At 34.9% G+C, this 23727-nt stretch overlaps 1 protein-coding gene across 4 annotated transcripts in view; it reads left to right on the top strand.

The window, feature by feature from the left end:
- The window catches only part of ERBB4 (erb-b2 receptor tyrosine kinase 4), a 1169745-nt gene that overhangs the window by 843704 nt on the left and 302314 nt on the right, over positions 1–23727 (top strand). For all 4 annotated transcript variants that reach the window (XM_055290486.2, XM_055290484.2, XM_055290487.2 and 1 more), the window contains one exon: positions 20047–20179. In XM_055290486.2, coding sequence (XP_055146461.1) covers positions 20047–20179 — 133 coding nt within the window. The remainder of the gene's footprint in view (positions 1–20046; positions 20180–23727) is intronic.

The raw sequence follows: 23727 nt of genomic DNA, 5'->3' as shown, positions 1-23727 counted from the left end.
AGCTAGAATATTTTGGGCCTCTATCATTTATGTGGTTATGATACTAACCAAATTACAGTGTTAGGTGGAAGAAGTTTTAGAGTAGGTTTATAAAAGCATTTGAAGTTTCTTAAAATATTTAAGCATAAATTTTTAACACTGAAATATAAACAGTGTAGAGATAAATATTACACCAATCCTTTAGAATCCGAGTTCTATTTGAACTTATATATCTCAAGTCTTAAAAATATTTATACAGATACTGTTAAACCCAACATGAATAAGAGAGAAATTAAATTCATTATTGATTTTCAAAATAAAAATATTTTTATTTTTACAATTTTAATAGTATCTTTCTCATTGTTCAAAATAAAACCAATCAAAAATATACAAAAATATTTTTAAACTACATTATATGTAATTCTTGGTGAATATATTTTTCATATATATAGATAAAGATAGTGAAATATATATTTTCATATATGAATGGGATACCATTTCTATTTAAATACCATTCAGCCACCTGTATCTTATACTTAATATACATAAGCATCTCCCATTCAATAGATAGAGCTCTTCCTTATTACCTTTTTTTTTTTTTGAGATGGAGTCTCACTCGTTTCCCAGGCTGGAGTGCGATGGTACGATCTTGGCCCACCACAACCTCTGCCTCCTGGGTTCAAGCAATTCTCCTGCCTCAGCCTCCTGAGTAGCTGAGATTACAGGCAGGCGCCACCACGCCTAATTTTGTATTTTTAGTAGAGACGGAGTTTGTCCATGTTAGTTAGGCTGGTCTCGAACTCCTGATCTCAGGTGATCCACCCTCCTCAGCCTCCCAAAGTGCTGAGATTACAGGCGTGAGCCACCATGGCTGGCCTTCCTCATTCCTTTTTAAAGCTATTTATGGAAGTATGCTGGACTAGTACCATATTAATTGTATTTTGAATTATTTTCCATTTTTATATTATCACTACTGCCATGATGTGTATCTAGTTTATGAAACATTTTGTAGTGTACAATTATTTCCTAAGTCTAAAAATTTAGATGTGGAATTTCTGTGTAAATGAGGCTACATAAAAATTTTCTCACTAATTTCCACGTCATCTTCCAAAAATACTAAATCAATTAACCTTGTTCCAAACACTGTGGGATAGTAACATTTTCCACCACTCTTTAAATCACTAGATATTATCTATGGTTTTAAATTTCAGTGATCTAAAAGAAGAAAAGAAGTATTTTATATTTACGTGATTAATTTATCTTTTTTTAATCTTGTAAATTGCTTTATATGTGAACTTTTTTCATTTTTAATTTGGGAGTTGTTCTTTTTCTCCTAAATTTGAAAGAACTATTTACAAATTAAATTCATTAAATTTTGTTCTTTAAATGTGTTGGGAATAAGTTCCTCTCTTACTGGTAATTTGAATAATTTGTCTTTTGATAAACTAATGTTAATCAAACCATATTTTTATACAGTTAAGTGAATAGATTGTTCTTTTCCTTGTTAATTGTTTGAACTTGTATTTTTAGACAATTCTTTTCATCTAGTACTTTAAAAACAATATTGAAATTTTTAACATATCTTGACATTTTGGCATAGCATTTAAAAAAAATTCCTGATTGCGATATGGATCCAAAATAATTTATTAAACAAGCCATCCCTCCTTATTGACTTTAGCTGATCAGCTAACAAATCAGCTAAAAGGTGCCAGACTCTATCTCTCAACCTAGCTATGTTGTTTAATGTAGTTATTACAACCTGCATTTGCAGATGAGTATACATACATTAAGAAAGTTAAATAATATTTCCAGTTTTGGAGCTACTAAAATCCTATTAAGGATTTGAACCCATTGCCTGTCTGACTTCAAAGTCTAGGCTCTTCATTTCACCGTGATTCCTCTCAAAATAAAGAAAATATTGGCCTGGCATGGTGGCTTGCGCCTGTAATCCCAGCACTTTGGGAGGCAGAGGTGGGCAGATCACCTGAGGTCAGGAGTTCGAGACCAGCCTGGCCAACATGGTGAAACCCCGTCTCTACTAAAAATACAAAAATTAGCCAGACGTGGTGGCAGGTGCCTGTAGTCCCAGCTACTGGGGAGGCTGAGGCAGGAAAATTACTTGAACCCAGGAGGCGGAGGTTGCAGTGAGCCAAGATCATGCCACTGTACTCCAGCCTGGGCGACAAAGCGTGATTCCTTCTCAAAAAATATATAAATAAATAAAAATAAAAACAATGAAAATGTGATTAATTTTCATAAGAAAATTGGATGATTTACTGAAGTATACCCCCATATAACTTATTATTCAGGAGCACACTCCAGAGCCAAATGGCCTGGGTTTTAACCTCAGCAGAACTCTTTGCTATCTGACTTTTACGGAGATCATTTAGTGTCTCTGTACCTCAGTTTTATCATTTTTAAAATGGAATTGATAATAGTATTCACCTCATTGAAGGCCTGGCTCAAAGAAAGTGCTATACATAGCTGGGCACAGTGGCTAAAACCTGTAATCCTAGCACTTTGGGAGGCCGAGATGGGCAGATCACCTGCAGTCAGGAGTTCGAGACCAGCCTGGCCAACATGGTGAAACCCCGTCTCTACTAAAAATACAAAAATTCGCCAGGTGTGGTGGTGCATGCCTGTAATCCCAGCTACTTGGGAGGCTGAGGCAGGAAAATCACTTGAATCCAGGAGGTGGAGGTTGTGGTGAGCCAAGATCACACCATTGCACTTCAGCCTGGGCAACAAAGTGAGGAAAGAAAGAAAGAGAGAAAGAGAAAGAAAGAGAGAGGAAGAAAGGAAGGAAGGAAGGAAGGAAGGAAGGAAGGAAGGAAGGAAGGAAGGAAGGAAGGAGGGAGGGAGGGAGGGGAGGAAGGGGAAGGGGAAGGAGGGAAGGAAGGAAGGAAGAGAAAGGAAAGAAGGAAGGAAGGGAAGGGAAGGAGGGAGGAAGGAAGGAAGGAGAAAAAGAAAGAGAAAGAAAGAAAGAAAAAAGAAAGAAAGAAAGAAAGAAAGAGAGAAAAGAAATTGCAAGAGTGAGCTATACATGTATTAGCTATTACTACTAAAAATTTTATTTTCCTACTAAAAATAGTTTATATATTAGACATTCACATATACACATATAATGTGAAGATACAATATTTAATTTTACTTTATAAAAAAATGCCTTTTGGGGGATAAAAAGGAAAGATAAATTTCAAGAGCTTTCTTTTTTACGCAGAAGAAAAATTTACCTTATTAAAGTGGTGAATTAAAAATTTGAGAGAAAAACATCAACCACTGGGAGATATGGAAGGAGTAAGATTAGTTATGTCATTAACAGGAGGCTAGACATTGAAGAATTTAGAAATGATCTCAAAATCATAAGCAGATAAAAAGTATATGTTTAAGAATCCCTTGAAATATATTTATTTTTCTTTTTTCTCTTCTAAATTAAAACATTTTAAAATTGGCTTTGTGATAAGTAACAGACTTAGTACTTTTAAAAATTCCAAAAAATATCAAGTTTAAATTAATGGCTCAGGGGAAAAATATTTGGTGATGGGGAATATATTTTTTGGCACAAAGAAGCTGAAAAGGATACACATTTTTATATTTATCTCTGGTTTTTATGTTTATGAAATTTGTCAGTAGAAAAATCCACCCCATTGTACATGAATCTAGAAAAAGGTAATTTCAGAACTATGGTTAATTGCTAATAACTGAACTCTCTGGATGACAACATCATCCAATTTTATAATGAGTCCAGAATTGAAGCAGGCCAAAGAGTTAATAAGTAGGGAATAGAAGGTATCTCACACAGTGAAGAATAAAACAGTGTTTGCTTAATACGTTGTTTTATTTGTTTTTCTCTGGTAGCTGTGATAAAACAACAAAATACAGAAGCAAACATTTTACTTACTATAACATCATAAGAAATGTTGGATTTCTATAAAATAAACAGACTTTATATCATCATCATTTCTAATATGTTGTATATTATAGAAAATGAATTTTGATTATAAATTAAGATTTACCTTATTTTAAGAAAACATTACTAAGGTGGCAGATTTTCTTACTTTCTCCTGCTCCCATACTTTCACCTTTAATTTGTGCACTCCTAACCCATCCCATGCTATCTTGAGTAAATGTACTTTTACAAACAAAATGCAGCCTACCAAGTTAGAAGAATCATCCTTTGGGTCTGGGAGCCTGGGAAATCAGTGAATTCTGCGACACATTTCATTAAACCATAGCTTGGTATGAACCATAAAGTGTATAACTTTGAATATAGTGAAGTCGCTATTCTTCGGAGTTATCAGAAAATAGAAAATCTTAATTATACTTCTAAGATTTTCCATTTAAAATTACTAGAGTAATACATCAATACACTGTTCTTTGTTAAAGAAAAAGCATTCAAGTAAGATTTTGTTATTGTATTTGAAACAGCACACTGTCTAATTACTAACAATGCTACACAATGTTCTCTATGTTCTTATCAAAAGGATAATAAGCAGTTACTCTTGCCAATTAGCTACAGAAATGATACCCCTTCTATTTTGTAATCTAGAAATTCTGAGAGAAAGATCTCTCAACAATAAAAGCCAGGATTACTGCAGGCTCCAGTTTTTATTACAAATGGTGGGTGATATTTTAACCTGACTTGCCTCTACATCAGTGGTTGCAAAATTTTTAAGTAAAACTTATAATTATTAAAAGTGCAAAAGCTAGGCTCCAGTTCTCCAGAGATTCTTATTTAGACAGTGTTGTGAGTTGCATTGTGTCCCCTCCAAAAGATGCTGAAGTCCTGACCCCTGGTATTTATGAATATGAATATGGCCGTATTTGGAAATAGGGTATTTACACATGTAGTTAAAATGAAAGTTAAGATGAGCTTATACTGGAGCAGGGTAGGTCCTTCATCAAATGACTAGTGTGCTTACAAGAAGAAGAGAAGAGACACACAGATGGACACACACAAATGAGAACGCCATGTGAAGACATACACCCACTCAGAGGAAAGACAGCTGTGTGACAGCAGAAGCGACTATTGGAGTGATACAGAGGCGGACCCAGAACGCCAAGGATTGCTGGCAACCGCCAGAAGCTAGGGGAGGACCATAGAACATTCTCCCTCTGAGGCCCCAAGAAGAAACTAGCCTGTGAACACCTGGATTTTGGACTTCTGATCTCTAGAACTATGAGAGAATAAATTTCTGTTGTTTTAAGAAGCCTAGTTTATGGCAGTTTGTTACACTATTTCTATGGAACTAACACAGACAGTGGGGTGGGAAACCTTAGATTCTGCAATTTTTTTTTTTTCTTAAAGCATAATTCAGTTTATTTTATTTGTTTTTTTTTATTATTATACTTTAGGGTTTTAGGGTACATGTGCACAATGTGCAGGTTTGTTACATATATATCCATGTGCCATGTTGATTTCCTGCACCCATTAAGAGCTTCTGCACAGCAAAAGAAACTATCATCAGAGTGAACAGGCAACCTACACAATGGGAGAAAATTTTTGCAACCTACTCATCTGACAAAGGGCTAATATCCAGAATCTACAATGAACTCAAACAAATTTACAAGAAAAAAACAAACAACCCCATCAAAAATTGGGCAGAGGACATGAACAGACTCTTCTCAAAAGAAGACATTTATGCAGCCAAAAAACACATGAAGAAATGCTCCTCATCACTGGCCATCAGAGAAATGCAAATCAAAACCACAGTGAGATACCATCTCACACCAGTTAGAATGGCCATCATTAAAAAATCAGGAAACAACAGGTGCTGGAGAGGATGTGGAGAAATAGGAACACTTTTACACTGTTGGTGGGACTGTAAACTAGTTCAACCATTGTGGAAGTCAGTGTGGCGATTCCTCAGGGATCTAGAACTAGAAATACCAGATTCTGCAATTTTAATACAAAGCAGATCATTCTGAGACAGGTGCCTGTGGGAAATCCTTTGGGAAACTCTACTCTGTCAAACCCCATATTATTCCCCCATCGTTCTATAGTCAAAAATACGTTCAAGAACACGTTATCCTAACAATTCATTTTTTCTTCTGAGGCTGTGTTCCCTTGTAGGAAAATTCATAATTGAATAGCTTAAAACCATATATGTAATAATAGGTTTGGGAGACAAAGATAAAGAGCTAACTTTAAAAAGCATTCTATAAATAGTGGGATTTTTTTGCATTTACTAACAACATATTCAAGAAAATAAAGGGAATATTTAATTATAGTTTATATAGTAATTGAGTAATTATATTATAAGTATACTGTAAGTATTGTACTATCAAATTTTATTTACTTTAGACTTTCAACAAAATACTTTTGGATTCATTTTACTTTTTTACACTTACATCTCTTCTGAGAGGTATTTTATATTGTGCTCAGTTTTCTAATCAAACCTTAAGACTTTCTAAAATTTTATTTCTGCTGTCACTACTGCCTCTCACCTCCTCCTATCAGAATTTCCTTCTCTGGTCCCACTCACGTCAGAGATATAGAGTAACTAGGGTATATAAGAGTTAACAACAATTTGTGTAGCATCTATTTAACCTATTCAACACGGGGAATGGGTATGTCTCTGCACTTACTTCTCCACTGCTGCTTCCCCAACTTCTTTATTAACCCATTATAATTTTTTACAATGTCATATAATGTCATTACACTTTACACATGTCTAACCTTGCCTACACACAGAGCTTATTGCCAGACAGTTTAGTGCTTACGAAAGACTGAATGATGGCCCCATGAGGATGACTGCATTCAAATCTTCAGAACCTGTGAATGTTATCTTATATGGTGAAAAGGACTTAGCAGATGTTATAGATCTTAAAATAGAATGATTATCCTGAAGTTATTTGAGTGGGTTACAAATATAATCACATGTGTCTTTATAAGAGGAAGGTAGAGGGAGGTTTGACTACCGTAAAGGAAAAGGTGATGTGACCATGGAAGCAAAGGCTGGAGCAATGTCACTACAAGCCAACGCCAAAGGAGTCTTTAAAAGCTAAAAGAGGCAAGGAACAAATTCTCTCCTGGAGACTTCAGAAGCAACCAGCCTTGCTGACACCTTGATTCTAGCCCCTTAAGAGTCATTTTGGACTTCTGAACTCCAGAACTATGAGAGACTAATGTAGGCGGTTTAAAGCAATGAAGTTTGTAGTAATTTGTTACAGCATGAATAGGAAATTATTTCAGTATTCTTTTAGTGACATAAGTCCAACCCAAATTACTTTAGGCATAAAGAGACTGTATTAACTAACAGAAATGAGAAGTCCAAGACATAGCTTTTCGGACACAATTGGATCCAGGGGTTCAAACAACATCATTAGGGCTCAATCCTCTATTTGCTTCACTCTGCTTTCCTCTTAGGCAAATTCTCATTCTTCATGAAAGATGACTGGCCCTGGCAGGCCTATGCTAAGAGCATTCACAGAGTTTATGAACACAGATTAAAAAGCTCTACCTTCCCTCTTCGGTACAGATTGGTGCTATTTGGGTCAAATGCCTATCTCTATTATCACTATTATCTCCTTGTCACCAGCGATTCAAATATACCTTCAAGTCAATCCCATCAAAGAAATTGAAGTGACATTTTCTGAAATAGGAGGTCCTTTACTCTCCTGCTTAGAGCATTTCAACGGATTCCAACAGCTCTTTGACCAAAACACAAAATCCTAAAAATGACCACCAGGTCCTGCACAATCTGTCCCTTCTCCACCTCACCAGTTTACAGGGTACCACTTTCCCATATGCTGCCCATGTCAGTTTTCTGAGAGCACTAATCTGATTCCTTCCTCAGACTCTCTTGGCTAGAGTTACAATTGCCCATTTCCCCCACCCCTTTGCCTTAAGAACTCTTACTTACGGTTCTTATTTCAGCTCTAATGTCCCTTCTTTTGTGGGCTGACCTAATGCCATTTGCCCACTAAGTTAAGACAACTGCTATATTCTGTGTTCTCTCAGCAATCTGTTTTATATATATATATATGAAACAGATATATATATACACACGCACACACATATATATATTTCTATGCATACATAAATTTATATGCAGCCTGTTTTTCTAATTAGCTGTGAACTCCATGAGGTAACAAAATATGTATTCTAGTTCATGTTTCAGTTGCACCCTCAGCTCTTAGCAGAGCCAGCACAAAGTAGTTTCTCAGTAAATATTTTTTAAAATAAACACAGGGATATGCTTTTATGCCTTCACATTTTTCTTGAGTACATGTATTGCGCATTTACTTAATATCTTAGACCCTGTATTAAAAATTCTACTAATTTTATGTCTAATCTTCATCACAATCCTGAAAAAAGATACTACTATTCACTTTAAAGAGAAGTAGCATGTAAGTAATTGCCCAAGGCTACATGGGTAATTACAGAGTAAGGGTTTAAATCTATGTCAAATCAAAAAACCTTAACTATAATGACTATTAAACAGTACTTTTCAGCTTTTAAAAAAAAGATGAACAATACCTGTCCAAATACATTTCAATATTGGAAATAATCCATTTACTTTCACATGTAAAACTGTAGCAAAATCCATTACTTAAAGCTTCCCTCTATTTTAGTTAAAGCAGGTTCAGTGTTCTCGGTAAAGGTCAAAATACTAAGCACATTATTATCTCTCCAAATTTTTAACAGACAGCTGGAATTCAGAAGAGATAAAGAAAAATCTATTTTGCAGCTTCCAGAGGAAACACAGAAGAAGTTAAAGGTTGCCTAATAACTACATTGCTAAAGTTTCTTTAGAGAGATTTATAATGGCCTTTTGAACTGTAAGCCATTGAAGAGCCCTTCCACTCCTTCACTCGTGACTATCACCGTGGGAAGTCAGAGGGCTGTTGAATTCTTGGTGCTGATCGAAAATTTCTTTTCTCTAAGAATTTCAAAGAAGTAGCTTCCTTGGCCTTTTGTTCTATGCTATGTGGAGATACTTCCTTTGGTTTCACTCTAGAGAAAATGATCAACCAACCTTCACTTCCATCATCTATTGGTTTGGAAAGAATGAGAAGAAAATAGTTATGATGGTTTCCTGTTTATTATTGATTTCTTCCAATAGATATTTTTTCCTTGACCCAAAACTGCTCTGAAATTGGGCATATGATAAAGACTCAGGGAGGCATTAGACAGCAGAAGAGAGGTAAGATTTTGAGTGAAGCTAAAGCATCCTTTCCAATTAATGTCAAAGCATATAACGAAAGATCAAAGCAGTCAGCCTTTACCCTTCCACTTACTGTAAAGTTCTGTCACCTTTAGCAGAGGTAAAGGGAAGGGACAAGAGGGAGAAGATAGCAAACCTGAAAATAAATAACATGAGATGGTAAAATAAATGGACCCAAAAGTTTATGGAATATCATAAAATAGACAGTGCCAAGGGGATATTCGTGACCTTGTCAATGTCCTCAAGAAAGAAACTGAGTTAAGTTAGAACACTAACTTAACTGCTATATTCTATATTAACTTAGCACTGAATATATATTAGATTTATATTATATATTATATATTACATAATATATATTACATTGATATATATTTATATATTATATCTATAAAGTGTATATATATATATATTTTATAGATAGATAAAATTATCTGTAATTGAAGGCCTGAGATAGAACTTGATAAACAAAAAATATAAAAAAAGAAAACAAAATTGATCAATACAGAGTGAGAGACCCATGACACCGTACAGTATAATTTTAACCATTCTCTACTTCTCCTTACAAGTTGTTCTCATAATACAACTTTCCCTCTTCAGGATTTCCTCTGAAGATCATGTTTATCCCATTAGCAAGAGTATGTAAACACTGTATATAACGATATGTGTCAGAAAATGAGATACTTGATAAGTAACCTTTAAATGTCTTAATGGTTATGAGTATTGTAACTTAGTATTCATAAATATAATTGATCTTTCCTACTTTTTAACTTTGTCTGTTATATATAATTTGACCACCCATTTATATTTAATCAGTTTGGTTAAACTATCTTTTTACTCTTTACATCTTTATAAATTAGGGGGAAGTCATTTATATTCTACTTTTTGGGAACTGGTGATATAAGACCGATGTTAAGATTATAGTTTTGGCTGGGTGCAATCATTCATGCCTGTAATCCCAGCACTTTGGGAGGCAGAGATGAGAGAATTTCTTGAGCCCAGAGTTCGAGGCCAGCCTGGGCAAGATAGTGAAACTCCATCTCTACAAAAAAAAAAAAAAATAGCCAGGTGTCATGGTGCACACCTTTAGTCCAAGCTACTTAGGAGGCTAAGGTGGAAGGATCACTTGAGCACAGGAGGTCAAGGCTACAGTGAGCCCATATCATACCACTCCACTCCAGCCAGGGCAACAGAGTGAAACTCTGTTTCAAACAAACAGATTCCATTTATGCTGACATTTCTTTTGTGGAATGAGAGAGACCTCTTCATCTGTATTACAACTAAATCAGAAAGAAATAAGCACTATTGCTATTGGTTCAAAATTAGTATAACAGAGAAACTGTTGATAAGCCATTCCCAAGTAAAACATCAAATCATTCAACTTTTCAGGGGAAGAGAGTCTAGATATGATAAGAAGATAAAATATAGTCATAATATATGATATTTCATTTTAATAAATCTTTAAGACATGGAGAAAACCACAATTAAGCAAAACCTGCAAACTATGAGTTACTTAAAATAATGTATAATATATTTAAGCATAGGGTCAATCCTATCTACATAGCAAAGCATTCCATTTAGTCTCTGTTCTTTCAGATTATCTTTAAAAATTCTCTTTATCTGTTATTTAAAATGATAAATATAAAGTTAATTAGTTAGAATAGAAGAAAATACAGTTCTCAATGAAGTCTAGTGGGTGCTTAGCAGCTTTTTTGGAGCATTTGGGAGAAATTTTATGGGAAAACTTTTGTCTATAAACAAGAAACAGCAAGTAATCCCACTTCGCATTGTTAAAAGTAAATATAAGATGTTCACTTCTGACCAAGATGAAATAACAAAAGGGAGGCATCGAATTTACCTTTCCTCATGAAACAATCTAAAAAAGGACAAAATAGATGAGACAACAGTTTGCAAGAGACTGGAGAGCAGAACACAAGAGAAAGTGATTCCTGAGAGTGAGAAAATAAATGAGGTGAGCCTTATGACTGTTCTGGCTAACTGCCTTGAGAGAGATTTTTAAGCCACAGTATAAAGAGGGAGATCCCAGGCGGAGTCCCAAGAACTCTAAGTTGAGAAGACAGAGCTAGGAGTCCAGGCCGAATAATGCAGCTAGAGTTCACAGACAATACCAGAGAGGAAAGCAGCACAGAGAGACAACTGCACTGTAAGAAGTATTAAAGGAAGTCCTTCAGACAGGAGGAAATAATACCAGATGGAAATGTGGATCTGTACATAGGCTGAGGAGCACCAGAAACGGTAACTACATGGATGAATATATAAGATTTTCATCGTATTATTTAGTTGTCTTCAAATACAATGTCCTGCTAAATCGAAAATAGTAACAATGTAATGTGGAGTGAATAACATGGGAAAGTAAGATGTATGACAATAGCTCAAAGGTAAGGAATGAAGAAATAAAAGCATCCTATTCTAAGATCCTTAGAATAGATGTGAAGTGGTAGAGCATAACTTGAAAACAGGCTGTGATAAATTAAAGCTGTAAACTGGGATTTTGCTTCTGTGAAGATGGAGGAAACATACATTTACCTTTTCCTCCCGCTAAGTACAAATAAAAACCCTGGACATTATAAGGCGACTCTGAAAAGTGGACAGAAGAGGCAGACAGGTGTGGGATCTTGGAACCCAAGGAACAATGCAGAGGTGAGTTCTCTGAGTTTTCTTTTTGCTGCATATGTCCCAGATGTCCAGATGAAGAAACTGGCAACTCAGAATCCCCAACAGATGCAGATAAAAAAAGCCCCAGCAAAAGCCTGTTCTTTCTACTCAAAGAATCTGAAAAGGGGCAGGTAGACAAGACAGAAACCTTTTAGACAATAACTGCTCTACTCCAGCCAAACACCACAGAAAAAAAAACAAACAAACATACAATGCTAAAAATAACAAACAAACAAACTTCATTCGAGCTCGCAAAAGAGAGGAGAGTGTAGACTTCTACTCTCACCAGGCCAACCTCCCTTCCATGTGATGTCAGAGAAGGCAGGGTATGGAGTTCACATTTTCATCTCCACTGAGTGATAGATACTAGGCAATATTGGGCAGGAGGTCTTTTTTTTTTTTTTTTTTTTTTTTGAGATGGAGTCTTGCTCTGTCACCCAGGCTGGAGTGCAGTGGCACGATCTCGGCTCACTGCAAGCTCCGCCTTCCGGGTTCACACCATTCTTCTGCCTCAGCCTCCCAAGTAACTGGGACTACAGGCACCCACCACCACACCTGGCTAACTTTTTGTATTTTTTTTTTTTTTTTTTTTTAGTAGAGACGGGGTTTCAGCGTGTTAGCCAGGATGGTCTCGATCTCCTGACCTCATGATCTGCCTGCCTTGGCCTCCCAAAGTGCTGGGATTACAGGCATGAGCCACCGCGCCCAGCCCAGTATTGGGTTTTAACCCAACACTTGTGGCCTTGGGCAGCTTACACTCTCTGTGACTCTGGCCACCTATAAAATCCATGATCATTCCTATTTTTCATGATGGTTTTGAATATTAGTATTCATAAATGAAGAAAGAATGCCCTCTCCAAAAAGAAATAAAACTAAAGGCCAATGTATCTCTAAAGAATCTAGAGGCAAAACTCCTTATCAAAGTAGTAGCAAATAACATTCAGCAATATATACAAAGAATTATACAACATAACCAAATGAGTTTATTCCAGGGATATACAATTGGCACAATATTTGATAATCAAAAATGTAATATATTAACAGTCCAAGGAAGAAAAAATTCATTATCCTGTCAATTGATACAGAAAAAGCATTTGAAAATTTTAACACTTGTTTCTGTTTAAAAATCTCAGAAAAGAATAGAAATTCAGAGTAAGTTTCTTCCCTTCATGAAGACCATCTACAAAAATCCTACAGCTAACATTATGCTTAATGGTGAAAAGCTGAAGGCTTTTGCACTAGATTGGGAACAAGAAAAGAAAGTCCTCTCTTGTCACTCATTTAACATAGTATTGAAAGTTCTACCTAACAAATAAGGCGAGAAATGAAAAATAAAGCATATAGATTGAAAAGGAAAAAAAAATCTCTCTATTCACAGATGGCATGATTATGTACATAAAAAATTTCAAAAAATCTACAAAAGCCTCCTAAAATAAATAAGCAAATTCAGCAGATTATAGGATAAAAGATAAAACTTACAAAGCTTAATTGTATCTGAATACATGTAATTAACATGGGGACATAGAAATTAAAACTATAATACTATTTATAATTAAAGATGAAATACTTTGGTGTAAATTTAACAAAACATATACAGGACTTGTATGCTGAAAACTACAAAATACTGATGAAAGAAATCAAAGCAGATGTAAATAAATGCAAAAGCATACTGTGTTCCTGTACTGAATAACTCAAAATCATAAAGATGTCAATTCTCCCTAAACTGATACACAGCTTTAGTACAATTCTTATCAAAATCTCAAAAAGGTTTGTTGAGATAGAGTCAAGATTATTATATAATTTATATGGAAAGGCAAACAAGTTAGTCTAACTAAAACAATTTTGGAAAAGAAAGAAATGAAATGGGAATATTCAGTCCACATATTTTCAAGATTTATTACATAGCTGCCATAATTAAGGCTCTGTGTTATTGGTGGAGGATAATACACAGATCAATAAAACAAACTCACAAATAACTCACACAAATATACCCAATGTATTTTTTACAAAGGTGCAAAAGCAATTAATTAGAGGAAAGGTAGCCTTTAAAGCAAATAGTGCCGAGCAAATGGACATCTATAGAGCAAAAAAATGAACCCTAAGCTACATCTCACAGCTCATAAAAACATTAACTTTCAAAACAGGTCATGAGATTAAATGTAAAATGTAAAGCTGTAAAATTTTGAGGTAAAAAATGGGGAAATCATTAGGGATTTAGAGTTAGGTGAAAATAATTTAGAGTTTGCATGCAAAGAACAATCTATAAAAAACAAAATGATAAATTCAACTTCATCAAAATTAAAATCATTTGCTCTGTAAACTATCCTAAGAATGAAAGTATAAGCTACAGATTAGGAGAGGAGATATTCAAATCAGATCGTTGTTACAGGACCAATAGCTTCTTATGCCTGCTGTACAGTAATATACAAATATTCTGAGACAGCAGGGTTTGCAGCAGAGAAACAGTTTAATGATTGCAGGGCAACCTAGTGAGGAGATGGGAGGAAACCCTCAAATTTATCTCCCTGAGAATTCTGGGCTGGGGTTTTTAAGAGCAAGGGGCTGGAAAACTATGACCATTGGTTGGTCAGAGTAAGAAGGATGAAGTCATCAGGATGTGGAAACTCCATTCTTTGGTGAGTCATCTCCTCATAGGGTCCTTCAGACCAGTTGGCATCAGTGGGGTCCTTCAGACCAGCTGGCATCAGTGATTTCTCTGGCATTCAGGACATGAAAGAACATCTTAAGGCAAAACCTAATGTTTCATAATGTTCAAATAGTTATCTATAGAGCAATTAAGGAGAACTGTAATCTTGTAACAGGGTCTGCATGACTCTGAGACAAAAGCAAATAACTATGAGGAAGCAGGTCAAACAGAAAGCTACATTAATTACTAATGATGAGTGTGCTGCAAGCTTGGTTTCTTTTCTTTTCTTCTTTTCTTTTCTTTTTTCTATTTTATTTTGAGATGGAGTTTCACTCTTGTTGCCCAGGCTGGAGTGCAATGGCGCAATCTTGGCTCACTGAAACCTCCACCTCCCGGTTTCAAGCGATTCTCCCTCCTCAGCCTCCTGAGTAGCTGGGATTAGAGGCATGCAACACCATGCCCAGCTAGTTTTGTATTTTTAGTAGAGATGGGGTTTCATCATGTTGGCCAGGCTGGTCTCAAACTCCTGACTTCAGGTGATCCACCAGCTTTGGCCTCCCAAAATGCTGGGATTATAGGCATGAGCCACCATGTCCGGCCACTTGGTTTATTTTCATTTCTCCCCCTCCCATCTTCCCTTATTCGTGTTATAAAGTTTATAGGAATGGTTTCATAGATAGATGGAATATATAAAGAAGGACAAAAAGTAGCACTAAATAGCAAATAAATAAATAAATGAAATCTAATTACAATGGTCAAAAATATGAAGAAACATATCTCTGAAGAGTATATAAGTGAAAAATAAGCATATTAAGAATGTTTGACATTATTAGCCATTTTATGGAAATCTAAATTTAAAACAATGAGATATTACTACACCTATCAGAATGACTAAAATAAAAAGAGTAATGAAATCAAATGTGGGAGAAGATGCAGAGAAATGTAATAATGAATACATTGTTGGTGAGAGTGTAAAATGGTACAATCATTAGAAAATAGTTTGCTACTTTCTTAAAAAAAAAAAAACCCTAACTAAAACGTTACTACCATAGAACCCAGCAATTAACTCAAGAATTTATTACAGAAAAATGAAAATTTTATTTATGCAAAATCATATACACAAATGTTTATAGTAGCCCTAATTGTAGTAGCTCCAAACTGGAAACAACCCAAATATCCTTTTATGGGTCAATAGTTAAACAAATTGTAGTAACCCATACTACGAAATACTATGATCAATAAAAAGAAACAAACAATAAACACAACAACCTGGATGAGTCTCTGCATATGTATTCTAATTGACAAAAATGCCAATTATAAAAAAATTACATACTGTACGATTCCATTTATATAAATTTTAAAATTACCAAATTATAGTAATGGAGAAGAGATTAGAGGTTGCAGCAATGGAGCTCTAATGGGTAAGTTTAAAGGGAAGGTGGGAGACAAGTCAGTGTGAAGATACAAGTACAAAATTAAGGATTCTTGCTATGAGGAAATCTGTATTTTGCCTATATCAATGCCAATGTCCAGTTGTGTTACTGTACTATAAACTTTTTAAGATCTTATGAGATAAAATGGGGTGTCTATAACACGGTATCTCTCTGTATCATTACTTACAACTACACATTCATATACAATTATTTCAGAATAAAATATTTAATTTAAAATATTTATATTATAAACCCAAAAGACAAAATAGCAAATCAAAAGTTATAGAGATCATAAGCCACATATGCAGAAAAATATAAATAGAAATAAAGTAAAATCATTTTAATAATCAATTTATCTGAAATGTAAGAGAAAAGAAGAAAAGGAAGAAGAGAACAGAATGGACCAACAGGAAAAAAAAAACTAAGATAAATTATTTCAACTTAATTATTTCATTTATTACATTAAATGTAAATGGTTTAAACACCCTAATTAAAGGCAGAGATTATCAGATTGGAATAAAGAAAAACAAGGCTCAATGATTGCTGCTTACAAGACATGGATTTCAAATATAAAAGCACAAGTACATTTAAAGTAAAATTATGTAAAACTACTATGAGAGAGAAATAGGTGGAAGAGAGTAGAGAACCAGAAATGTATGAACAACTTATTTCTTATAAATATGCAAATTTCATACAGAAAGGATATCTTTTCAACAAATGATACTGGAAATATTGAATATCTATATACAAAAACTGAATAGATCCTTACATAGTACCTGTGATAGTTCATTTTATATATCAACCTAACTGGGGCATGGGGTGACCAGATATTTTTTTAAATATCATTTCTGGACATGTCTGTGAGGATGTTTCTAAATGAGGTTAGCATTTGAATTGGTATACTAAATGAAACAGATTGCCCTCACCAGTGTGGGTGGGCATCATCTGGTACACTAAGGGTCCAAATAAAATAAAAAGTTGAAAGAAGGGAGAATTCACTCTCTCTGCTTGGTTACTTGAGCTAGAACATTGCTCTTTTTCCTACTCTTGGAATGGAACTTACATCATTGATGCTTCTGGTTCTTAGGCCTTTGGACTTGGACCAGAATTTATATCATCAGTCCTCTCAGATCTCAGGCCTTTAGACTCAGATGGAGACTGCACCACTGACTTCCATAGGTCTCTAGCTTTCAGGTGGAAGATGGTGAAACTTCTCAGTTTTCATACTTGTGTGAGCCAAGTGTGTGTGTGTGTGTGTGTGTGTGTGTGTGTGTGATGTGTATAAAGTCTCTTAATGGCTCTGGTTTTCTGGAGAACCGTGACTAATACAGTACCATATGTGCAAATTAACTGTAAATGAATCATATGGATAATTGTGAAACCTATAAAACTTATAAAAGAAAATACCAAAGGAAACCTTTGTGAACCTGGGTTGGACACACCTAAAACTTTTTAGATATGATGTCAAAAGTATGATTTAAAAAAAAGTTGATAAATTATCAAAATGAAAAACTTCTACTTTCAAAAGACAGTATTAAAAGAATGGAAAGACATGGCTAAAATTGGGAGAAAATACTTGCAGAATATATAGAAAAACTCTCAATACTCATTAATAAGAAACAATCAATACAATATAAAATGGGCAAAAGATTTGGTGGCACTTGACCAAACGAGATATGTAAAAATAAGCACATTAAAAGATATTCAACATTTTTAATCATTAGGAAAATGTGAATGAAAACCACAATCAGGAACTACTACATTCAAATTAGATAGTTTAAAATTGAACAAACTGACCACATCAAGTGCTGGTGAAGATGTAGGGAAACTAAATTTTGAGTTGCGTTCATTGATGGTAGGAACGTGAAATGGTACAACTACTTTGAAAAACAATTTGACAGTTTCTTAAATAGTTAACCATATACCTACCATATTGTCCAGCCATTCCTCTCCTGGGTATTTATCTAAAGGACAAGAAAGTGTATGCCCATACAAAGACTTTTGCACATATATTCACAGTAATCTACGACTACTATTTTTAACATCCAAAATGGAACAGTCTAAATGTCTGTCAATAGGTGAATGGATTATAAATTTCATATATCCATACAATAGAATATACTCAATAATAAAAGTGAATAAACTATTGATACATGCAGTAACATAGATGAAACTCAACATAATTATGCAAATGAAAGAAACCATATAAAAACAGAAAATATACTCTATAATTTCATTTATTAAAAATTGTAGGAAATGCAGACTAATGTACAGTGAGTAACAGAAAGCAGACCAATGATTGTCTAAGGAGGATGGTGCAGGAGGCAAGGATTACATAAAGTCATGAGGAATTGTTTGGAGATAATGAATACATTAATTATCTTGATTGTAGATGTGGTTCATGATGTCAGCACTTATCAAATGGTATGCTTTATATATGAGCAGTATATTGTAGGCCATCTATACCTCAATAAAAATGCTGCACGCAGACACACATATACACACATTCCTCTCTTAAACTATACTGAAAGAGGTTATTCAAGAAGTAGCAAGATTTGTTGATAGATCTAAGTCTGTCTTTAAAAAATTTTTACACAGTTCACCAGAGGGGCCTATTTAATAACCCCAGGATATAGGACAAAGAAAATATGAATTGGAATATTTGTTTCACTGTTTCAGAACTAGTCAGGATCACAGGTGTGGGCGATTTGCTCTCTCAAGCATATGTTAGAGAAGTTAACTTTCACAGATTTCAGATATAGTTCCCTGCTTATATTACGCTACCATATTCAGTGCCATCCCAACCCACCTCACAAATGTTCTTGCCATAAAATTTTACATCTCATGATAAGTAAAGTTGGTAACTAATGGAAAGATAAAGCTGATTTTGATGTTGTAATCTTCTTTAGAATTATTAATATTTCATGAAAACCACATATAGTTGTGTTTCAAATACCTCAAATCACTTTCAGACACACAGAATAACATTTGAAGTATTTATGGCTCTTCTTATCAATATCAAATCTCCCTTCACTAAAATAATGTTATGCAATATGAATAATAATATCCTGAATAAAAGATATTCAGTATAAAGGGAAACAAAGATGGTTAGCCTTAAGTGGAAATTTAAAAATTATTTGGTGCTTCTGCCATCAACAGCAACAAAAAATAGAGATAGCATAGAGATAACACCAAAGACTATTGTTACTACTTTAATCTCTACACTTCTGCATAAATAATCACTGTAATTTGCTGAATATTCTTTCAAAACTTCTTACTTACATGTGATGACTTGACTAATAGCAAGGTAGACCTAGCCAGAATACAGCAGGTTCCTGTAGAAAACTTATATTTTGGCTGGCGCAGTGCCTCATGACTGTAATCCCAGCACTTTGGGAGGTTGAGGTGAGTGGATCACTTGAGGTCAGGAGTTTAAGACCAGCCTGGCCAAGATGGTGAAACCCTGTTTCTACTAAAAATACAAAAATTATCTGGGCATGGTGGTGTGCGCCTGTAATCCCAGCTACTCAGGAGGCTGAGACAGGAGAATTGCTTAAACCCGGGAGGTGGAGGTTGCAGTGAGCCAAGATCCTGCCACTGCACTTCAATCTGAGTGACAAAGCAAGACTCTGTCTCAAAAAACAACAAAAAAAACCTTGTGTTTTATTTCTATCCCTTTCTCCCCTTCTTACCCTCCATAAATTATTCTTTTTCTTTCTCTTTTAATACTTTTTTTGTTTCAGGACAATATTATTTTTTCTATTTCTTCATGAAGCACTGAAACTGAGAAGCCAAAATATTTTATGTATTAGTGGAGCAAAGCATTGGCTTGAGAGAAGTGTGGTTTATTCTTTAGCTTGGATGGATAATTTATATCACCTGTCCTCCCAATAGTTTTCATATAGGCAATTCACTTTTGTTTAACCTTATGAAAAATGCAAGATTGCTGTACAAAAGCAGCTACCAGGACTCTGCAATATAGAAGTTGCAGGTAGGATGGGACATGACGATGGGATAGGCCACCAAAGTCATTTGCCATAGATATCTTTTAAGTGAACTCCTTTAGAAATAGCATTACCTAGGAAGATTTTAAGTTTTGACACAATCCTCTGTTTTATTTCCCCTTGATTTTGGTGTTTCACAGCTGCGGAAGGAATGGTGTGCAACCATCTGTGTTCCAGTGATGGCTGTTGGGGACCTGGGCCAGACCAATGTCTGTCGTGTCGCCGCTTCAGTAGAGGAAGGATCTGCATAGAGTCTTGTAACCTCTATGATGGGTAAGGCTTCTTCTAGGGTTGCCTTCACCTCATGAGCTTTGAAGGACTGATTAGCTCCGATTTTTTTTTTTTTTTTTTTTGAGACGGAGTCTCGCTCTGTCGTCCTGGCTGGAGTGCGGTGGCACAATTTCGGTTCACTGCAAGCTCCGCCTCCTGGGTTCACACCATTCTGCTGCCTTGGCCTCCCGAGTAGCTGGGACTACAGGAGCCCACCACCACGCCCGGCTAATTTTTTGTGTTTTTTAGTACAGACGGGGTTTCACTGTATTAGCCAGGACGGTCTTGATCTCCTGACCTAGTGATCCGCCTGCCTTGGCCTCCCAAAGTGCTGGGATTACAGGCGTGAGCCACCGTACCTGGCCTAACTCTGATTTTTAAATTATAAGAAAATGGTAAAATGCAGGCCAGGATTTTTAAGGAGAGCTCTTGTTGCATAAAGGAGACAACACATAGACGAATTCTTTTAAGGAGAAATAATTTTATTTGAAATTACAAGTTCAAATACATAGTTTACTATTATATGCATTTTTAAAAACATACTTGGACAATTCTTAATAAATTATAGCAATTTACACTGAAGCCAAATTGAGAAATATATTCTAGTTTTCTTTATGAAGGAGATTGTTATAAGTAATCTTCCTCTCCATATATCCCAATAATATTTTTTATTTTCCTCTCATACTTCCCTATAAATTTCATCTGGAGTGCAAGTTTTCTTGTTTGTTTTGTTTTGTGTTTTGTTTGTTTGTTTTTTCTACTCACTTTTATGTCTATTTGTATATAGGAATGGCTTGTTTCTGTCTTTGACAAGCGCTTAGCCCAGTAGAAAAACTACCATTGTAGTTTCTAGTTGAAGTGGTTTTGAAAGTGTTCTGCCAGGTTTTAGGTAATCTAAGCTGTATTTAAATCAAGTAGTTTTAATTTTCTCTGGTACTTCAATAACAACATTACCAGTAGTAGAACCTAGTAAGTATCTGGTTGCATAACATTTCATATATTCATGAAATCACTTTATCATAACATACTATTTGATGCATCATTCTTGTCCTTCATCAATGTGATAACGTATTTTTAGTGCTGCTCCTAAGTCAAATTTTCTTATGTTGCTCACCAAAAGTATTTTCTTTTATTTATTTATTTCTATTTTTATTTTTATTTTGAGATGGAGTCTGGCTCTGTTGCCTGGCTAGAGTGCAGTGGCGAAATCTTGGCTCACTGCAAGCTCCACCTCCCAGGTTCATGCCATTCTCCTGCCTCTGCCTCCCGAGTAACTGGGACTACAGGTGCCCACCAGCACGCCTGGCTAATTTTTTGTATTTTTGGTAGAGACGGGATTTCACTGTGTTAGCCAGGATGGTCTCGATCTCCTGACTTTGTGATCCACCCGCCTCAGCCTCCCAAAGTGCTGGGATTACAGGCATAAGCCACTGTGCCTGGCCTCTTTTTTGGTTTTTTTTTTAATTAATTTATTTATTTTGAGTCTGAGTTTCGCTCCTGTTGCCCAGGCCGGAGTGCAATGGCCTGATCTCAGCTCACCACAACCTCCACCTCCCAGGTTCAAGCAATTCTCTTGCCTCAGCCTCCCAAGTAGCTGGGATTACAGGTGCCCGCCACCATGCCGGGCTAATTTTGTATTTTTAGTAGAGACAGGGTTTCTCCATGTTGGTCAGGCTAGTCTCGAACTCCTGACCTCAGGTGATTTGTCTGCCTCGGCTTCCCAAAGTGCTGGGATTACAGGTATGAGCCACTGCACCTGGCCTGAAAGTATTTTCAATAGCTTTGGAAAGTATAGTTTTGAAGTTCTTTCATTTCTTCTTGTGCCTCATGAATTATCCCACTGATATCCAATAATAACATAGCAATTTTGCATTTTACATGAGAAAAATAAAAATATATAGATCATAATGATATTGACATGTCTCTTCTTTGCAAGATGTCCAAAACCAATTCCCTCCATAAAATATAAGGGAAAATATTAATATTAGCGTAAGTGTAAAAAATTTTAAATAAGAATTTAATCATTTTTCGGGAAAATTTTAGCATTTAATTTTGCGAGGTAACTTTGGCTTGTAATTTGAAAACGAACAGGAAATTATTTGCTGCTTGTCTCGTTGAATCATGTTTATGCTTGTTCCCAATATTATGAATATAAAATACCTCAGTCAAAATATGCTTTCTTTTGTGTTCAGCAATTGATAAATGAAACAAAACACAATAGACTAATAAATTAAAATGAAATACAATAGACTAATTTCATTAAGTGAATATTACGTTAAAAGTTTATTGAATATATATGTGCAATTCTTAAGAGGAAATTAATTATAGAAATCATTTTGTGTAATAGCAGCATCTTATAAATATATGGAACTGGTTTAATTAAGTATGGGCTAAACTCGCAACACTATATAGGACTCAAGCCAATGCTAGAATGTAAGGTATCTGATTTTTCATCTTGATTTTTTGTTTGTTTTTTTCCCAGAGCACCATTGTTTTTATTTAATATTACAGTTTTTAGCTTTTCAGAAATATGAAATTTATAAACATGTGGATGTATACACAAGTTTCTGTCTCATTTCTGCAAAACAATGAAAGCTAACCAAAGGAAAAATACAGGTTTCCTGAAGAAACACTGATTACCACACTGTTTTTTATATTTAGCATATTTCATATTTACATCATGAAATAAAACCTGTTAAATTAACTTAGTTTTTAATGTATTTTGCAGTAATTATGGCACCCCAGGAAACCATAAGCATGGGACTAGTTTGAAAGATGATCAACGTATGTATCTTGTAAAAGACTAGTGCAATTCTTGCCTGCCCAATGATGGATTGCCCACCTTCCATCTTGTGGTATGGGCTAGTTTCTTTCAACATTGGCTGATGGTTATGATAGCCTTTGAGGAAGAATAAGTTTATATCCCAACTTCATTACTTCCTAATTGAAACATCCAAACTTGGGCAAAAGATCTAATCATTCTAAATTGGTTTTCTTATATTAAAATTGGGAATAATAATGGTGTTTATAGGACAGTTGTGATTATCAAATGAGAAAATGCATAAGATCTTGTTGGAGTTTCTACCATAAATATTATCATTATTTTCTTTTTCATCTATTTATCTGAGTTGATTATATGGTTAAATAAAATGGCCATTTTTAAAACTACTGAAAGTAATCAAATATAAATATGACATTTACCAAAATCCAGGGAGCCTATTTGTTATATATATATAATATATTAAATATATATGTTAAAAAATGTTGCTTCATAAGAGAAGAAATCCTAAAAAGAGGGCTTTTTGAAGGGAAAAATGAAAATCAGTCAATTACTGGCTGATTAGCATTCAAATCCATGTCATATAAATCACTGTATTTCAACAACTCTTAATTACAATGCTCAAGCAATAAACATGAAAAAGATAGGTAACTGCAATGGAACTTTAGAACTTCCCATATCTGTCAACATGCTTAAACTCTTCTGAAAGTTTAAGAACAACACAGAAACATCAAAGAGGGAACCAGTCTAAGCTCTAAGTGTTTTTACATTT

The sequence above is a fragment of the Symphalangus syndactylus genome, chromosome 8 (assembly GCF_028878055.3).
Source record: "Symphalangus syndactylus isolate Jambi chromosome 8, NHGRI_mSymSyn1-v2.1_pri, whole genome shotgun sequence".
NCBI classification, from domain to species: Eukaryota; Metazoa; Chordata; class Mammalia; order Primates; family Hylobatidae; genus Symphalangus; species Symphalangus syndactylus.
The sequence above is the reverse complement of the archived record's forward strand: the minus strand, read 5'-3'. Positions and strand labels throughout refer to the sequence as shown.